Genomic DNA, 17,605 nt, shown 5'->3' with positions numbered 1-17,605 from the left:
CACATTGTTGTGAGCATACTATAGACCCCCAAACAGTCAGGGAGAGATAGAAGGGCAGATATGTAGGCAAATCTCAGAAGTGTTAAAATAATAGGGTAATAATAATCGGGGATTTCAACTTCCCCAATATTAACTGGGATAGACAAAGTGTGAAAGACTTTGAAGGGGCTGAATTCTTCAAATGTATCCAGGAGGGATTTTTAAGCCAGCACATAGAAAGTCCTACAAGAGAGGTGCTGCACCTACTAGAAAACAAAGCTGGGCAAGTTGTAGAAGTATCAGTGGGGGACCAGTTCAGTGATAATGACCATAACTCAGTAAGATTTAAGTAGTTATGGAAAAGGACGAAGATGGATAGAAAATAAGGGTTTTGAATTGGGGAAGGCCAATTTCAATATGATAAGACAGGACCTGGCCAATGTGGACTGGGAGCAGCTACTTGTAGGAAAATCAACATCAGAGCAGTGGGAGTCATTCAAAAAGGAAATAGTGAGAGTGCAGGGCCAACATTTTCCCACAACGGACCAACAAGTCCAGAGAAACTGGGATGTTGAGGAATTGACAGGATTAGATAAGGGGGGAAAAAAAGGGAAGCTTATGGTACATACCGAGGGCTTAAAACAGCAGGAGCCCTTGATGGGTACAGAACGTGTAGGGGGTTAAAGAAGAAATTAGGAAAGCGAAGAGGGGGCATGAAAAACACAGCTGGGTGAAATAAGTTAAAATCCAAAGGCATTTTATAAGTATATTCAGGGCAAGAGGATAACCAGGGAGAGATTAGGGGCCATCAGGGACCAAAATGGCAATCTGTGTGAGGAGTTGGAAGATGTAGATGAGGTTTTAAATGAGTACTTTGCATCTGTATTAACTATACAGAAGGACGATGTAGGTATAGAAATCAGGGAGGGGGACTGTGATATACTTGAACAAATGAGTATTGAGAGGGAGGAGGTATTAGCGGTTTTATTGGGCCTTAAAAGTCTATTAATCCCCAGGCCCAGATGAGATGTATCCCAGGTGCTGTGGGGGGCAAGGGAGGAGCTTTCAGGGGCCCTGACATTAATTTTCAAATCCTCTCTGGCCACAGGAGAAGTACCAGAGGACTGGAGGACAGCTAATGTGGTATCATTATTAAAGAAGAATGGTGGGGATAAACCAGGGAGCTAATAGGCCAGTGAGTCCAACATCACTGGTAGGGAAACTTTTGGAAACGTTCTGAGGGACAGAATTAATCCCCATGAGGAGAGGCAAGAATTAATCAAGGATAGTCAGCATGGCTTTGTCGGTGAGAGATCATGTCTAACAAATTTGATTGAATTTTTCGAGGAGGTGACGAGGTGTGTAGATGAGGGTAGTTCAGTTGATGTAGTCCACATGGAATTCTCTAAGGCTTTTGACAAGGTCTGGCATGGGAGACAGGTCCAGAAGGTAAGAGCCCATGTGATCCAGGGCAATTTGGCAAATTGGATCCAGAATTAACTCAGTGTCAGGAGGCAGAGGGTGATGGTCAAAGGTTGTTTTTGTGACTGGAAGCCTGTGTCCAGTGGCGTACTGCAGGGTTTGGTGCTGGGTCCCTTGTTGTTCTTCGTGGACATTAATGATGTAGACATGAATGTAGGAGGTATGATCAGTAAGTTCACAGGTAACACAAAAAAATCACTAGTGTGGTAAATAGCGAGGAGGAAACCCTTAGACATATAGACAGGCTGGTCAGATGGGCAGAACAGTGGAAAATGGAATTTAATCCCAAAAAGTGTGAGGTGATGCATTTTTGGAGGACTAACCGGACAAGGGAGTACATGATGAATGGTAGGACCCGAGGAAGTACAGAACCTTGGTGTGCATGTCCATAGATCCTTGAACATAAGAACATAAGAACTAGGAGCAGGAGTGGGCAATTCAGCCCCTCGAGCCTGCCCCACCATTCATTATGATCATGGCTGATCTCATTTTGGCCTCAACTCCAATTTCCCTCCCTCTCCCCATAACCTTTCAACCCATTACTAATTAAGTCCGTGTGGTGAAGGTGCTCGCACAATGCTGGTAGGTAAGGAGCTACAGGTTATTCACCCAGTGATGAGGAAGGGACATTGATATATGTCCAAATCAACAACAACAATTTGTGTTTATATCGCACATTTATTGTTATATAGTTTAGCAAGACATTTCACAGAAATGTTAGAAACCAAGGAGATACTCGGGCAGGTGGCCAATCATTTGGTCAAAGAGGTCGGTCTGAAGGAATATCTTAAAGGAAGCAAATGAGGTAGAGAGGCGGAGAGGTTTAGGGAGGGAATTCTAGAGTCTTGGAAACTGACAGAATGGCAACCAGTGATGGAATTATAAAAATCAGTTATTCTCGAATTCAAGAAGAGCAGATATCTCGGGGGGATTGTGAGGCTGGAGGAGGTTACAGAGATAGGAATGATCACAACCATGGAGGAAAACAAGGATGAGAATGTGAAAATTTAGGTGCTGCTTAAATGAGTGCCTTCAAATCATTTGTATAGTTTGTGAATGGCTGTGGGCCAAGCACTGATCCTTGCAGTATCCCACAAAAACAGCCTGTCATCCTGAGAATGAGACATTTATTCCGACTCTCTGTTTTCTGTCTTTTCACCAATTCTCAAACTATAACAGGATATTACCCCAATCCCATGCACTTGAATTCTGTTTATCGACATCCTGTGCTTAGTTTAGTAACCTTCTCTCTGTCTCTCCCACTCCTCTCTCTTTCTCTCTCTGTCACATTGAATTCTCCAGCCCAGCGAGTTGTGGATGCTCCATCATTGAATATATTTCCGGCTGAGATGGACAGATTTTTGGTCTCTCAGGGAGTTGAGGGATATGGGGAGTGGGTGGGAAAGTGGAGTTGAAGCCCAAGATCAGTCACGATCGTATTGAATGGTGGAGCAGGCTCGACAGGGTGTTAGGACTTCTCTTGTTCCTATTTCGTATGTTCTTGTAGAGGCCAGAGTCTTGTGTTGGCCCAGACCGGGTGGCAGGTTCCCTCCCCTGAAGGACATTAGTGAACCAGTTGGGTTTTTATGACGATCCAGCAGTTTTCATGGTCACTTTTTCCCAGTGCCGGCCCCACAAATTCCCAGATTCATTCAGCTCAATTTCACAACCTGCCTTTGTGTTTTTGTGGGTTCTCTCTCACTCCCCTTTTCCTATTTTAAATCAATTCCACAGGGGATTAGAGGGGGAGGATTTGCATTCGGGAAACTGAAACCAAACATCACATCAGGATCTGATGGAATCGCTTAATTTATCTTAAACTGAGTATCTTCAGATTTTGAACATGGAAGGAAAAAGCACCGTTCACAGTGGGGAAAAACCGTACACGTGTTCTGTGTGTGGACGAGGCTTCATCCAATCATCTGACCTGATGGAGCATAAATGCAGTCACAATGGAGAGAAACCATCGAAATGTGGGGACTGTGGGAAGAGATTCAAATCCCCATTGGAACTGGGATCTCATTGGTGCACTCACACTGGGGAGAGACCATTCACTTGCTCTGAGCATGGGAAGGGATTCACTCAATTAGCCAACCTCATGGGACACCAGCAAGTTAACACAAATGAGAGACCTTTTAAATGCCCACAGTGTGAGATGTGCTTCAAAAGTTCTGTGGAACTAAAGTCCCATCAATGTTTTCACAATGATGAGAGACCGTTCAGGTGCTCTCACTGTGGGACTGGGTTCAGGCAATCATCTCATCTCATTGCACACCAGCGAGTCCACACTGGAGAGAGACCGTTCACCTGCTCCGAATGTGGGAAGGGATTCAGTCAGTCATCCGGCCTGCTGAGACACCAGAGAGTTCACACTGGAGAGAGGCCATTCACCTGCTCCGAATGTGGGAAGGGATTCAGTCAGTCATTCAACCTGCTGCTGCACCAGACAGTTCACACTGGAGAGAGGCCATTTACCTGCTCCGAATGTGGGAAGGGATTCAGTCAGTCATCTGACTGGCTAAGACACCAGAGAGTTCACACTGGAGAGAGGCCATTCACCTGCTCCGAATGTGGGAAGGGATTCAGTCAGTCATTCAACCTGCTGCTGCACCAGACAGTTCACACTGGAGAGAGGCCATTTACCTGCTCCGAATGTGGGAAGGGATTCAGTCAATCATCTGACCGGCTAAGACACCAGAGAGTTCACACTGGAGAGAGGCCATTTACCTGTTCCGTATGTGGGAAGGGATTCAGTCAGTCATCCCACCGGCTAAGACACCAGCAAGTTCACAAGTAACTGTCGTGATGGGATTTTGCTCTTAATAACATTCAGGACTGAAGTATGTTCATTATAGTGTGTTTCTGTAGACATTAATAAACTCCAGCCCGCTTTGATAAAAGTCAAATAAATCAGCATTGTGTTAAACACAATGCGTTGAACCTTTTTACTATTTTTAACAAGATATTTGCTTTTTGATGTTAATAAACTCCAGCTCAGTTACAGATTCTGTATAAAATTGGAATAAATCAGCTTTGCGATGAACAGTTGAGTCGTTTTGATATTTCTAGCACAAGTTAGTTCCTTTTTAAGGGCTCTCCCTCTCCCCTGTCTCCTCCATCCTCACCTCCAGCAACAAGTGTGAGGAGCTCATGGAGCTTCCTTGTCACTAAGATTGAGACAATCTAATCAGCTGCCTCTGCTGTTTCCCTCCCCTCCACTAGCCCACTGGGACAAACTATCTCTAAAGATCCCCCTTGTCCGAGCCTGAACTCGTGATTAAATGACAAAGGGGATGATGGTGCAAGGCAGCATTGGGTGATAATGAGACAAGGAAATAAACTAATGGGACAAGTGGAGAAACAACACAGGCCCAGAGGAGGGACGAATGGTAAAACAAGAACCATTACCAGCACCTACTGTCAGGAAAAAATGGGAGCAGTGGTTATGATCTGAAATTGTCAAAATGAATGTTGAGTCCAGAAGGATGTAAAGTGTCCAATGAAAGATGGGCTGCTGTTCCTCGAGCTTCCATTGAGCTTCATTGGAACAGTGCAGGAGGCCGAGGTCAGAGTGGGAGTGGGTGGAGATTAAACTGGTAAATGACCAGGACCTCAGGGTCACACTTGGAGACTGAAAGGTGATGTTCCACAAAGCAGTTACCCAATTGGGATTTAATCTCCTCAATGTAGAGAAAACCGTACTGTGGTCAGTGAATAGACAATACTGAATAGCAAGAAGTACCAGTAAATCACTGTGCCCCTGGAATGAGGGAGGGGAGGAGGTGGATGGGTGCTGCTGCATCTGCTGTGCTTGAATGGAAATGATTCACACTGATGTTCATAAGAACACAAGAAATAGGAGCAGAGTTGGACTAAAAGGCCCCTTGAGCCTGCTCCAACATTCAATGTTCTTCCAGCTCAACTCCACTTTCCCATCCTATCACCATATCCCTTAGTGCCCAAATATTTATGGATTTCCATCTTGAACATATCAAGATTGAGAACAACAGACTCAGTGCAACTATTAATCTGGGAAATGCACAAACAAGGTGCATGTCAATTATAAATTCACCTCTTCACTGCTTGGTAATCATGTTAAATGAGCTTTACACTGGCCCCATGCTGATATCTAGTCATTCTCTGACAGGTATTCTTAATGGTATAATTAGCAAATTTAGAATGAAAAATACCCTCTGCTTCACTGTAAGGCTGAGAGACAACTTTGTAATTGATTCATAATGTCACAGACCGGCTCATGAGAGCTGCTCATTTCATCTAATCTTATTTTCAGCTAATGGGAGAATGGCTGAAACAGGGGATGGTGAATAACAGCTCGAAACCACAGTCCCCTCTCCCACTGCCATAATGATCCTTACAACATACAGGAATTTGGGACAACGTGACTTAGATGCTCAGATTAGCTCTGCCTCCATATTATAGGAAGGAGCGAAGCACTGGGGATGGTGCAAAAAAGATTTACTGGAATGATGCCAGAATTGGAAAATATGTCAAATTCACAAAGATTTAACAGATTGAAAAGTTGTTCTCTGGAAAATAAAGTGAGGGATGACTTGACTAAGGCCTTTAAGATAATGAAAGGGGTTGACAGAGTAGACAAGTGGAAGAGTTTTCCACTTGTAGATGGTTGAGAATAAATATACGTTAGTCATCAATAAATCTAATGCACAATTCATATGCAACTTCTTCAATCAGAGATAAAAGCAGAAAATCATGGAAACACTCAGCACATCCAGGAGAATCTGTGAATTGAGAAATAGAGTTAAGTTTTCAAGTCTGCTCACTGATGCAGTGCAGTTCTGATGGAAAGTCACAGCCCTGAAATTTAAATACATCTTTCACTCTCCACAGACACTGCCAGATCTGCTGAAAATTCCAATATTTTGTTTTTTTATTTCAGATTTACAGCACCACCTTTCTCTAACTGTGGTTGAGAATGTAGAGCACATTCTTAGAAGAGTTTGAGATCCCAGTGTGAGCTGAAACTCATGTTGCAAAATCACACCATGAAATCACACCAGCTGAATGTAGAAATGGATTCACCTCGTTATTCCATTTTCTGACACAGCAGCACAGTCACACCTGTGGGAGACCATTCAGATACTTCATGTGTGCAACCCTTTGCTCACTGCCCACCTGCTAACACTCCAGTTTTAGAAGGTCAAAGGATTGGATCCATAATTGCTACATTCCAACTGACAAGACAGAGTTTCAGTAGTCAGAATATGGGAAGAAAAATCACTTGTCTGCGGCGCTGCTGAGACTCCAGTGAGTTCAGATCTAACTGTCAAGGTTTGTTCTGTTGTTACTTACACCCAGGACAGAACTATGGTGGATGGGCCGTGCACTATGGTTGCCATATCAATATTCATAATTTTATATATTGGCCCTATGGCGCCAATCATCATCGGATGATAAAACATAATTATCTTATCAGAATAGGCCATTCAATGGCGGTACGTTTACCCAGGATTCAGTGGGGGGCAGAATGTGCTCTATCCTCACGACAGGAGGTCCTCGCGCATGCGCGGTGGCTGGCAGTGACTGATACATGCGCATTGCGATCTCTGAGTTGAGCATGCGCAGTACCATCTGTACCTGGAGCTGGTGGAAGACGCTGAGAAATGGCGAACAGAGGCGAGTAAAAGGAGCCGGTGAATCGGGAGGGATGGAGGCGGCGGAGTGGGCGGGGAGGCTTCATTGAATACCCTGTGAAGGTCTGAAATCTTGAATAAGAAGCTACCGGTCCTGCGGTTACACCGAATGGAGAGGAGACAACTGTGACCCGCGTCTCCTCTCGGAGACAGGCCCGAGTTAACAACCGCCATCTTCACAGGGGCAATGTGCAGCAAGGCGCATGCGCGGCCTTCCTGGTCGAGGTAGCAGGAGGAGAGGATGTTGTGCATTTCTATCCTGGACTGACAGGGATGGATTTTGGAAACTCCTTTTACAGCGGTTTAGAAGGGGAGGATTTATACAGAGCAAACTCAAACCAAGAGAAATGTTTGTCTCTTCTCAATTTCTATCTTGGACTGACGGTTAATGTTTTTGTAAATTTCTGATACTGGATTTTAGAAGTGGAGGGTTGACAGACGGGAAACTCAAATCAAACATCAATTCAGATCTGGCAGAGTCACTCGATTCGTGAGGACCTGAATATCATCGGCCTTTAAATCTGGAAGGTAAACAGTTGGCCTGTCTGTCTGTGGGCAAAGGTTAATTGTAGAAGAAAGAATAATTAACTGGGGAAAGCCAACTTCAATAGGGTGAGAATGGATCTGACCCAGTAAAGTGGAATCAAAGGTTGGCAGGAGAAACTGTAATTGAGGAATGGGCTGCCTTAAAGAGGAAATAGATCAGACATAGTAATGACATATTCTTACAAATGAGGAAGGTGTGGCTAACATATCCACAGCTCACTAAATAAGAGAAGAGATTAAGATGAAGATGAATAAGTCTGCTAACAGAGATATCAGGTGGCTAATATAACCGAGAGACAGGATAAAGAAAGAATATTCAGAGAGAAATTGGAAAAAGAAAGTAAGAGAAGCAAAGAGAGAGTATGAGAAGAAACTGGCAGCTAACATGGAAGGAAATCAAAACGCTTTCTCCGTCTTATACCTAGTAACAGGCCGGTAAAAGGAGAAAGGGGCTGGTTAGGGATTTAAAAAAGGTGATTTACCCATTGACGCAGGGGGCATGGATGAGGTATAAATGAATATTTGGCATCTGTCTTTACCAAAGAAGATGATGCTGCACTGGTCATGGTTAAAGAGGAGGTAGTTCAACTTGTGGTGTTTAATATTGATAAGGAGAAGGTATTATATAGGCTGTCTGATAAAGTTGACAAGGCACCAGGATTGGATGAGATGTATCCAATGATACTGAGGGAATTCAGAGTGGAAATTGTGGAGGCACTGACCATATTATTCCAATCTTCTTCAGACCCATGAGTGGTGTCAGAGGACAGGAGAATTGCAAATCATACACCTTTGTTCAAAAAGGGTGTAATGATCAGCCCAGCAACTACCAGACCAGTCAGTTTATCCTTGGGAGTGATATTTCTGGACAAAATTAATAATCACTTAAGCAAATGTGGGCTAATTCAGGAAAGCCAGCACAAGTTTATTAAGGGAAAATCATGTTAAACTAACTTGCTTAAGGTTTTTCAAGAGTTAACAGTGTGGTTGATGAGGGTAATGCTGTTAATGTGGTGTACATGGTCTTCCAAATGGCATTAGGTAAAGTGCCACATAACAGACTTGTGAGCAAAGTTATAGCTCATAGAACAAAATGGGCAGCAGCAACATGGGTACAAAATTAACTGAGTGACAGGAAACAGAGAGAAATGATTTTTCAGAATGGAGGAAGGTTGAAAGTGGATTTCTCCAGGAGTCAGTGTTAGGACTCCTGCTCCTATGACCTAGACCTTAGTGTTCAGGCACAATTTTGAAATTTATGGGCACAGACTGTGTAGAAGGTCCTTTCTCTGGTGGACCTTAGTGAACCAGTTGAGTTTTTGTGACAATCCAGCATCTTTCGTGATCAGTTTTTCCTCGTGCCGGCCCCACAAATTCCCAGATTCATTCAGCTCAGTTTCACAACCTGCCTTTGTGGGTTCTCTCTCACTCCCTCTTTCTGTTTTAAATCAATTCCACAGGATATTAGAAGGAGAGGATTTGCAGTCAGGAAACTGAAACCAAACATCACATCAGGATCTGGTGGAGTTGCACAGTTTATCGTAACCTGAATGTCATCGGATTTTGAACATGGAAGGAAAAAGCACCGTTCACAGTGGGGAGAAACCGTACGTGTTCTGTGTGTGGACGAGGCTTCAGCCAATCATCTAATCTGGCAGGACATAAATGCAGTCCCAACAGGGAGAAACCGTGGAAATGTGGAGACTGTGGGAAGGGATTCAATTGCATGGAAAGACATTGGTGCAGTCAAACAGCAGAGAGACCATTCATCTGCTCCGACTGTGGGAAGGGATTCACTCGTTCATCCTACCTACTGAAACACCAGCGAGTTCACACTGACGAGAGACCTTTTAAATGCTTGGACTGTGGGAAGTGCTACAAAAGTTCCTGGGAACTGATGTCCCATCAACGCGTTTATACTGACGAGAGACTGTTCAGCTGCTCTTACTGTGGGACTGGGTTCAGGCGATCATCTCAACTGACTGTGCACCAACGAATTCACACTGGGGAGAAGCCATTTATCTGTCCCAAGTGTGGGAAGGGATTCACTCAGTCATCCATCCTGCTGAGACACCAGCATGGTCACACTGGAGAGAGGCATTTCACCTGTTCAGAATGTGGGAAGGGATTCACTGATTCATTCCATCTGTTGGCGCACCAGCGAGTTCACAGTGAGGAGAGACCTTTTCAATGTCCAGACTGTGGGAAGTGGTATAAAAGTTCCGGGGACCTGATGTCCCATCAACGTGTTCACACTGACGAGAGACCGTTCAGGTGCTCTCACTGTGGGACTGGGTTCAGGCGATCAGCTAATCTTATTTCACACCAGCGAGTTCACACTGGGGAGAGGCCTTTCACCTGCTCCGTGTGTGGGATGGGGTTTACTCAGTCATCCAACCTCCTGAAACACCAGCGAGTTCACACTGGGGAGATACCATTCACCTGCTTTGAGTGTGGGAAAGGATTCACTCAGTCATCCAACCTGCTGAGACACCAGCAGGTTCATGAGTAACTACAGTGATTGAGTTTTGCAACTGAACCATGTTTCACTGAGGTCTGTTTCTGCTGATGTTAGTAAACTCCAGCCCAGTTATAGTTGTTAATGTCCTGGATAAAAATAAAATCATTAAGCTTTCTATTAAATAGATGATGTTGAATCTTTTTACTATCCCTAAGACATTAGTTCCTTTTGAAGGGCTCTCCCTCTCCCCTGTCTCCTCCATCCTCACCTCCAGCAACAAGTGTGAGGAGCTCATGGAGCTTCTTTGTCACTAAGATTGAGACAATCCGATCAGCTGCCTCTGCTGCTTCCCTCCCTTCCACTAGCCCATCGGGACAAACTTTCTATAAAGATCCCCCACGTCCGAGCTCTGAACCCACATCATTCTCCAGTTTCTCTCCCATCTCCCCTTCCTGCCCTCTCAGAGCTCACTTTGCCCGTGAGACCCACCTCCTGCTCCATCGACCCTATTCCCGCTAAACTGCTGATCACCCAATTTCCCCATGTTCACTGATATTAATGGTTCTCTCTCTCCTGGTACTGTCCATCTCTCCTTCAAATCTGCCATCATCACCTGTCCTCAATAAAACCAACACTTGACCCCACGATCCTATTAAACTCCCACTCCAGCTCCAACCTCCTTTCACTCTCCAAAGTCCTGATCACCTCCCAAATCCATGTCCACATTTCCCAGAACTCCATGTTTAAATCCCTCCAATAAGATCTCTGTCCCTGTCACGGTATCGAAACAGCTCTTCCCAAAGTCACCAATGACACCCGATGTGAATGTGACAAAGGAAAACTCCCTCATTGTCCTTCTCGGCCTGTCTGCAGCCTCTAACAACGTGGACCTAACCGTCCTCCTCCAATGCCTCTGCACTGGTGGCCAGCTGGGTGGGACATGATGAAACAATGTACAAACAATTCAAGGGCTGACTGACTTCAAGAAATAACCGGGCAGACAGGGAATGTCACCGTTACAACAAGGAGAGTCCGTGGTTTCAGTGAATGAACCGACAAAAGGTGTTGTGGATTATCTAAGACATTCGACATGAGTCAGCTGTGTGATGGAAAAGCAACATTAATGACAAATATGGGGATACAGGAGAGCCCCAAAGACATCTCATCGATAGAAGTTTCTCCCATACATTTGGAGTATTTTGTAGACATTACAGCATTGATTACGATTACAGAATGAACCGTGTGCCTTTGTTTATAATTTCGATCCTGTACGTTCATGCCTATGTAGAAATGGTCTGCACCCATACCTGGTTCCTCTGTTATTACCCTCCCACCCCACACCACAAGTGCACTCCCTCTGAACTTCTCGACTTTCTAGCTCCTTCTCACTGTCTCCCTTTCCATCAAAAATCAGCAAATTGTTAAAAAAATGAATGTAAAAATGTCTAACCTTGTATCCCGACATTAGCAAGAAGTCCCCTTATGTCCCCCTATAAAGATCTGTCCATTCGAACATACCCTAATCCTTCTGTTAGTCCTAAATTAATTATGTCAGACAGGCTAAGCAGAATTAATAACTTGAAGCATCTATGTGTTAATGACGCATTCCCCCCTTTCAAGGTTTAGGACAGGTTAGGAAGAAGGTTCATATTGTCATCATTCAGAACAACCCAGATTACAAAGGAACAACTAATCTCAAAGACAACCTCTTGTAGTATGTGTGGAGGGGGTGTGCTGACTCAGGTTTAAATGGGTTAAATGATATATGTTTTCTATATTAGACAATCACATTAAAATCTGGAACTCAGATGGGGATATGGATTTGTGTTAGGTGGGAAGATCTGGATCAGTGTATTACTCCAGGGACCCTAATGATCAGAGGGACAGTATTTCAGAACTGATTCCTGTGATAGCAGCAATCCCATTGCTGTCTGTGAAAAAGACCGATGGAAATATTTAAAGTGGAAACCATAGGCATGTTGGAGGATGATGTACACAAGGAATTTGTGAACTACCTGAGGATAATAGTGAGGGGAAAGGAATGGATCTGGAAAGCAGCAGACACTTCATGTTGCTCCAGGAGAAGTGGGGCCTGGTTGTGTAGGTGTCAGGTTTTACACAGCACACAGTCAGCCTGTGGTTTCACCCTGGATGAAGAATCTCCGAATCGTACCATTCACATCACTGGATGGGATTCTCAGGAGCCATGTTGTCTGCTTGGAGAGGAAGGTTTGTGTTATAGCTAATGAGAAGCAGCACAGACAACCACACACAGAGACCCACACACACATTCTCTGTCTGTCTCACACACTCAGAAATCCTCTCCACACCCACACACATTTACACACACTTCCACACTCAGGGACACACCCGCACTCATACAAACAGACACGTGAGGACACATCCTGTCCTATCAGGTGGACAACACCAACCAAAGTGACTAAAACTGGGGATAAAGTATTGGTGCCTGTGAAGAACACTGTTTTTGGCACATTTAAGTCAACATCACCCTCCATAGCCTGTGAGCGGTTTTGACCATCCAATCTCACTCCTTTCTCTGAACATTAAGTCTCCAACGAACAACATCTGGGACAGAGGCTACAACACAATTAGAAAAATGAGCTGTCTATTGCCAGACTTGGTGACAGTGGGAGGTAGTGTAAATTTCAGAACATCCTGGATAATTACAGCCTCTAATTTCCTCTTGGAATGACTGAAAATGTCAATTCCTCTCATGTTGATGGTCGGTTTGATGAGAGAATTCTGAGACAGGTCACATGGAGAAAGAATATAATGTTTTGACTCTGTATCCAATATTCCCCTGAGTTTGTTCATTGCTGCCCCAATGTCCTAAGACATGTTCCTATGTTCAAAAGGAACTATTTTGTGTTAGCAATATTAAAAAAGATTCAATACACCATGTGTTTAACACAAATCTGATTGTTATCCAGAATATAAACCCCTATAACTGGGCTGGAGTTTATTACCATCAGCAGAAACAGACCCCAATGAACATGGTTCAGACCTGGATGTGATTCACAGCAAAATCCAATCACTTGTTAATTGTGAACTCGCTGGTGTCTCCGCAGGTTAGCGACTGAGTGAATCCCTTCCCACACTTGGAGCAGCTGAATGGCCTCCCCTCAGTGTGAGTTTGTTCGTGTCTCAGCAGGTTGGATAACTGAGTGAATCCCTTCCCACACTCCGTACAGGTGAATGGCCTCTCCCCAGTGTGAATGTGCTGGTGTATGGTGAGTTCTGATAAATATATGCTTTCTTTACCACCTGATCCACCTGTCCTGCCACCTTCAGGGACCAGTGGACATGGACTCCGAGGTCTCTCACTTCCTCTACCCCTCCCAATATTCTCCTGTTTATTGTGTATTCTCCAGCTTTGTTTGCCCTCCCCAAATGCATTAGCATGAATTATCTTTCTGTTTTACAGTTGATTTAAAGTTGCAGATTTTGCTCCAAAGGTTAAATTGGGATTGATATTCAAAGTTAGCTATTTAACTGCAGAAACAACTTCAGCTGGGAGTCAGTGAATTAAGAGGAAAGATCCCAGACAGCGGATTAAGAGGAAAGATCCCAGACAGCGGTTCTTCAAGGTACACTGCAGGCCCGGCAGCTCAATCAGCTCCACTCTCAGCTCAGGAGAGCTCAACAACTCCACATCCTGTCCACAGGGGAGTTCTCCTGGTGCAGTGGGACCAACATTCGTGCTTTAACTAACACCCCACCAAAAAAAAACTGGATTAATCAGTTAGTCTGATTGCTGTTTGTGGAATCTTACTGTGCACAAACTGGCTGTAGTGAAACAGAAACAACTTGTATTTATAAAACACGTTTAAAGTAACAAAACGTGCCAAGGTCCTTCACAGGACTTTCATAAAGAAACTTTTGACATCGAGTCACATGGGTCGATATTCGGGTCAATGGACAGAACCTTGATTGGAGAGGCAGATATTAACAAGCCTCTTTAATCAGGAGAGAGAGCTGGAGGGGTTTCGGGAGGAAATTCCGGAACTTTGCAACTAGGCACGGCCACCAATGGTGGAGTAATTAAAATCGGGGATGCTAAAGAGTATGGAATGAGATAGCACAGGTATCTCAGAGGGTTGTGCGACTGGAAGTTACAGAGATAGGGAGGGACGATGCCATGCAGGTATTTGTTAACAGGGTTATGAATTTTAAAATTGAGGCATTGCTTGAACAGGGACCAATTTAGGTCAATGACTACAGGGGTGAAGGGTGAACGGGACTTGGGCCTGATAAAGCTCACGGACAGCAGAGTTTTGGATGACCTCATGTTTCTGTGTGGGGACGGGTAGAATGTGAGGGGCCGGCTAGGAATGTATTGGGATGGTCAAGTCTAAAGGTAACACGGACATGGATGAGGGTTTGAGCAGCAGATGAGCTCAGGTCAGGTGGACACAGGCAGCGTTATGGAGACTGAAATATTAGGTGTTAGTGATGGTGCGGATATGTGGTCAGAAACTCATCTTGGGGTCAAATAAAAGACCAAAATTGTGAACAGTGTGGTTCAGTCTCAGACAGTTCCCAGGGAGAGGGATGGACTCAGTAGTTAGAGAACGGAATTTGTAGTGGTGTCCGAAGACACTGGCTTTGGTCTTCCTGATTTTTAATTGGAGGAAATTTCTGCTCATCCAGTACTGGGTGTGGGATAAGCAGTTTGATAATTTAGTAACAGTGGAGGAATAGAGAGGGATGGTGGTGAGGTAGAGCTGGGTGTCAGTGTGCATGTGAAAACTAACACGGTGCTTTTAGATGATGTTACCGAGTGGCAGCATGTAGATGAGAAATAGGAGGGGCCAAGGATAGATCCTTGGGGAACACCAAGTACAAGGACTTTGGAGAGGAAAGGGAGATTGGAGATGGGGCAGTAGTTTGAAAAGATGGTCAGGTCAAGAGTTTATTTTTAGGATGGGTGAGGATGATAGATTTGAAGATGAGAGGGACATTACCAGAAGAGAGAGAGACATTAACAATATCAGCTAACATGGGGAAGTTGGATAATCAGTAGTTTAGTGAGAATAAGGTCAAGGGAGCAGAGGGAGGGCCTCATGGACAAGATGAGCACTGAGAGGACATGAGGGGAGATGGGAGAGAAACTGGAGAAAGATGCGAGTTCAGGGCTCAGGCAAGAAGGAACCTTAGAGACAGTTTGGCCTAGTGGGAGAGTAGAAGGGAGGGAAGCAGCAGAGGCAGCTGATCGGATTGTCTCAATCTTAGTAATGGAGAAGCTCCATGAGCTCCTCACACTTCTTGTTGGAGGTGACAGGGGAGAAGCAGAGTATTGGAGATATTAAAAAGATTCAACACACATTGTATTTCACACCAAGTTGATTTAATTGATTTGTATCAACAATATTAGCCTCTACAACAGGGCTGGAGTTTATTGACATCAGCAGAAACAGACCCCAATGAACATGGTTCTGTCCAGGATGTGATTAACTACAGTAATTGGATTTTGCTGTTACTTGTCAACTCGCTGGTGTCTCAGCAGCACAAATGACTGAGTGAATCACTTTCCACACACAGACCAGCTGACTGGTCTCTCCCCAGTGTGAACTCGGTGGTGTTTCAGTGGGTAGGTTCAATTAATGAATCCCTTCCTACAGTCAGGGCAAGTGAGCAGCCCCTTCCCCAGTGTGAATTCGCTGGTGTCTCAGCAGGTTGGATGACTGAGTGAATCCCTTCCCACACATGGAACAGGTGAACGGCCTCTCCCCGGTGTGACTGCGCTGATGTACAATGAGGTCAGATGATCGCCTGAACCCAGTCCTGCAGTGAGAGCACCTGAACGGTCTCTCGTCAGTGTGAACACGTTGATGCAAGATCAGGTCCTGGTAACTTTTATAGCACTTCCAGCAGACTGAGCATGTAAACTGTCTCTGGTCTGAGTAAACCAGCTGATGTCTCAGTAGGTGGGATGACCTAGTGAATCCCTTCCTACACTCAGAGCAGGTGTACGGCCTCTCCCCAGTGTGAACTCGCTGGTGTGTCAGCAGGTCGAATGATCGAGTGAATCCCTTGCCACATTTTGAGCAGGTGAATGGTCTCTCCCCATTGTGAATTTGCTGGTGTGTCTGCAGGATCGTTGAAGTAATGAATCCCATCCCACACACGGAGCAGGTGTACGGTCTCTCCCTAGTGTGAACTCTCTGGTGTGTCTGCAGGTTGGTTGAACTAATAAATCCCTTCCCACACTCGGAGCAGGTGTATGGTCTCTCCCCAGTGTGAACTCGCTGGTGTGCCAGCAGAGTGGATGACTGAGTAAATCCCTTCCCACACTTAGGGCAGGTGAATGGCTTCTCCCCAGTGTGAGTGCGTCGATGAGTTTCCAGGTCAGACGGGTAATTGAATCCCTTCCCACAGTCCCCGCACTTACACGGTTTCGCCCCAGCGTGAGCAGCGCTTTCTGCTTCCATGTTCAAAGGCCGATAATATTCAGGTCCTGATGAATCAAGTGACTCTCTCAGGTCTTGGTGTGAGTTTCCCGACAGCAAATCCTCTCCTTCGAATACCCTGTGAAATTGATTTAAAACAGAAAAAAGGGAGTGAGAGAGAACCCACAAAAACACAAAGGCAGGTTGTGAAATTGAGCTGAATGAATCTGGGAATTTGTGGGGCCGGCACGAGGAAAAAGTGACCATGAAAACTGCTGGATTGTCTTAAAAACCCAACTGGTTCACTAATATCCTTCAGGGAAGGGAACCTGCCACCCAGTCTGGGCCTACACAAGATTCGGGCTTCTAGGGGAGGAGGGAGAAAAAGCGAGAGAGAAGTGAGAGATGCAGGAGAACTCTGAAAGAATCTCCCAAACCCTCAACCTCCACCCACTAGAAGGGCCAGGGTAGCCGGTGTATGTGAACACCATCACCTCCAAGTTCCCCTTCAAGTCACACACCGTCCTGACTTGTCTGACATCCAGTACTGGATGAGCAGAAAATTACGCCATTTAAATATTGAGAAGAATGAAGCCAATGTCTTCAGCCCCCGTTACAAACTCCACTCCCGAGCCACCGACTCCATCCCTCTCCCTGACAACTGTCTGAGACTGAACCAGACTGTTCACAACCATGGTGAAATATTTCACCCCAAGATGAGCTTCCAACCACATATCCACATCATCACCAAGACCGCCTATTTCCACCTCAGTAACATCGCCCGACTCCACCCCAGTCTCAGCTCATCTGCTGCTGAAACTCTCATCCATTCCTCTGTTACCTCTAGACTGAACTATCCTAACACACTTCCAGCCAACCTCCCATATTCAACCTCCCTGTAATCTTGAGGTCATCCAAAACTCTGCTGCCCATGTGCTTACTCGCACCAAGTCTTGTTAACCCATCACCCTGAGCTCACTGACCTACAAACGCTCCGGGTTAAGGAGAACCTAAATTATAAAATTCTCATCCTTATTTTAAAGGCTGTGTTTGCT

General features: G+C 45.0%; 1 protein-coding gene across 1 annotated transcript in view; it reads right to left on the bottom strand.

Annotated features, from left to right (window-relative positions):
• Nucleotides 1-15,641: 15,641 nt before the first annotated feature.
• The window catches only part of LOC144698307 (uncharacterized), a 69,279-nt gene continuing 67,315 nt past the window's right edge, over nucleotides 15,642-17,605 (bottom strand). Inside the window, 2 exon segments of the mRNA XM_078570266.1 lie at nucleotides 15,642-15,960; nucleotides 16,120-16,494. Coding sequence (XP_078426392.1) covers nucleotides 15,783-15,960; nucleotides 16,120-16,494 — 553 coding nt within the window. The 3' untranslated portion in view covers nucleotides 15,642-15,782.

The sequence above is a fragment of the Cetorhinus maximus genome, chromosome 23, assembly GCF_964194155.1.
Source record: "Cetorhinus maximus chromosome 23, sCetMax3.hap1.1, whole genome shotgun sequence".
Lineage (NCBI taxonomy): Eukaryota > Metazoa > Chordata > Chondrichthyes > Lamniformes > Cetorhinidae > Cetorhinus > Cetorhinus maximus.
Note: the sequence above shows the minus strand (reverse complement) of the source record. Positions and strands in the feature narration are given on the sequence as shown.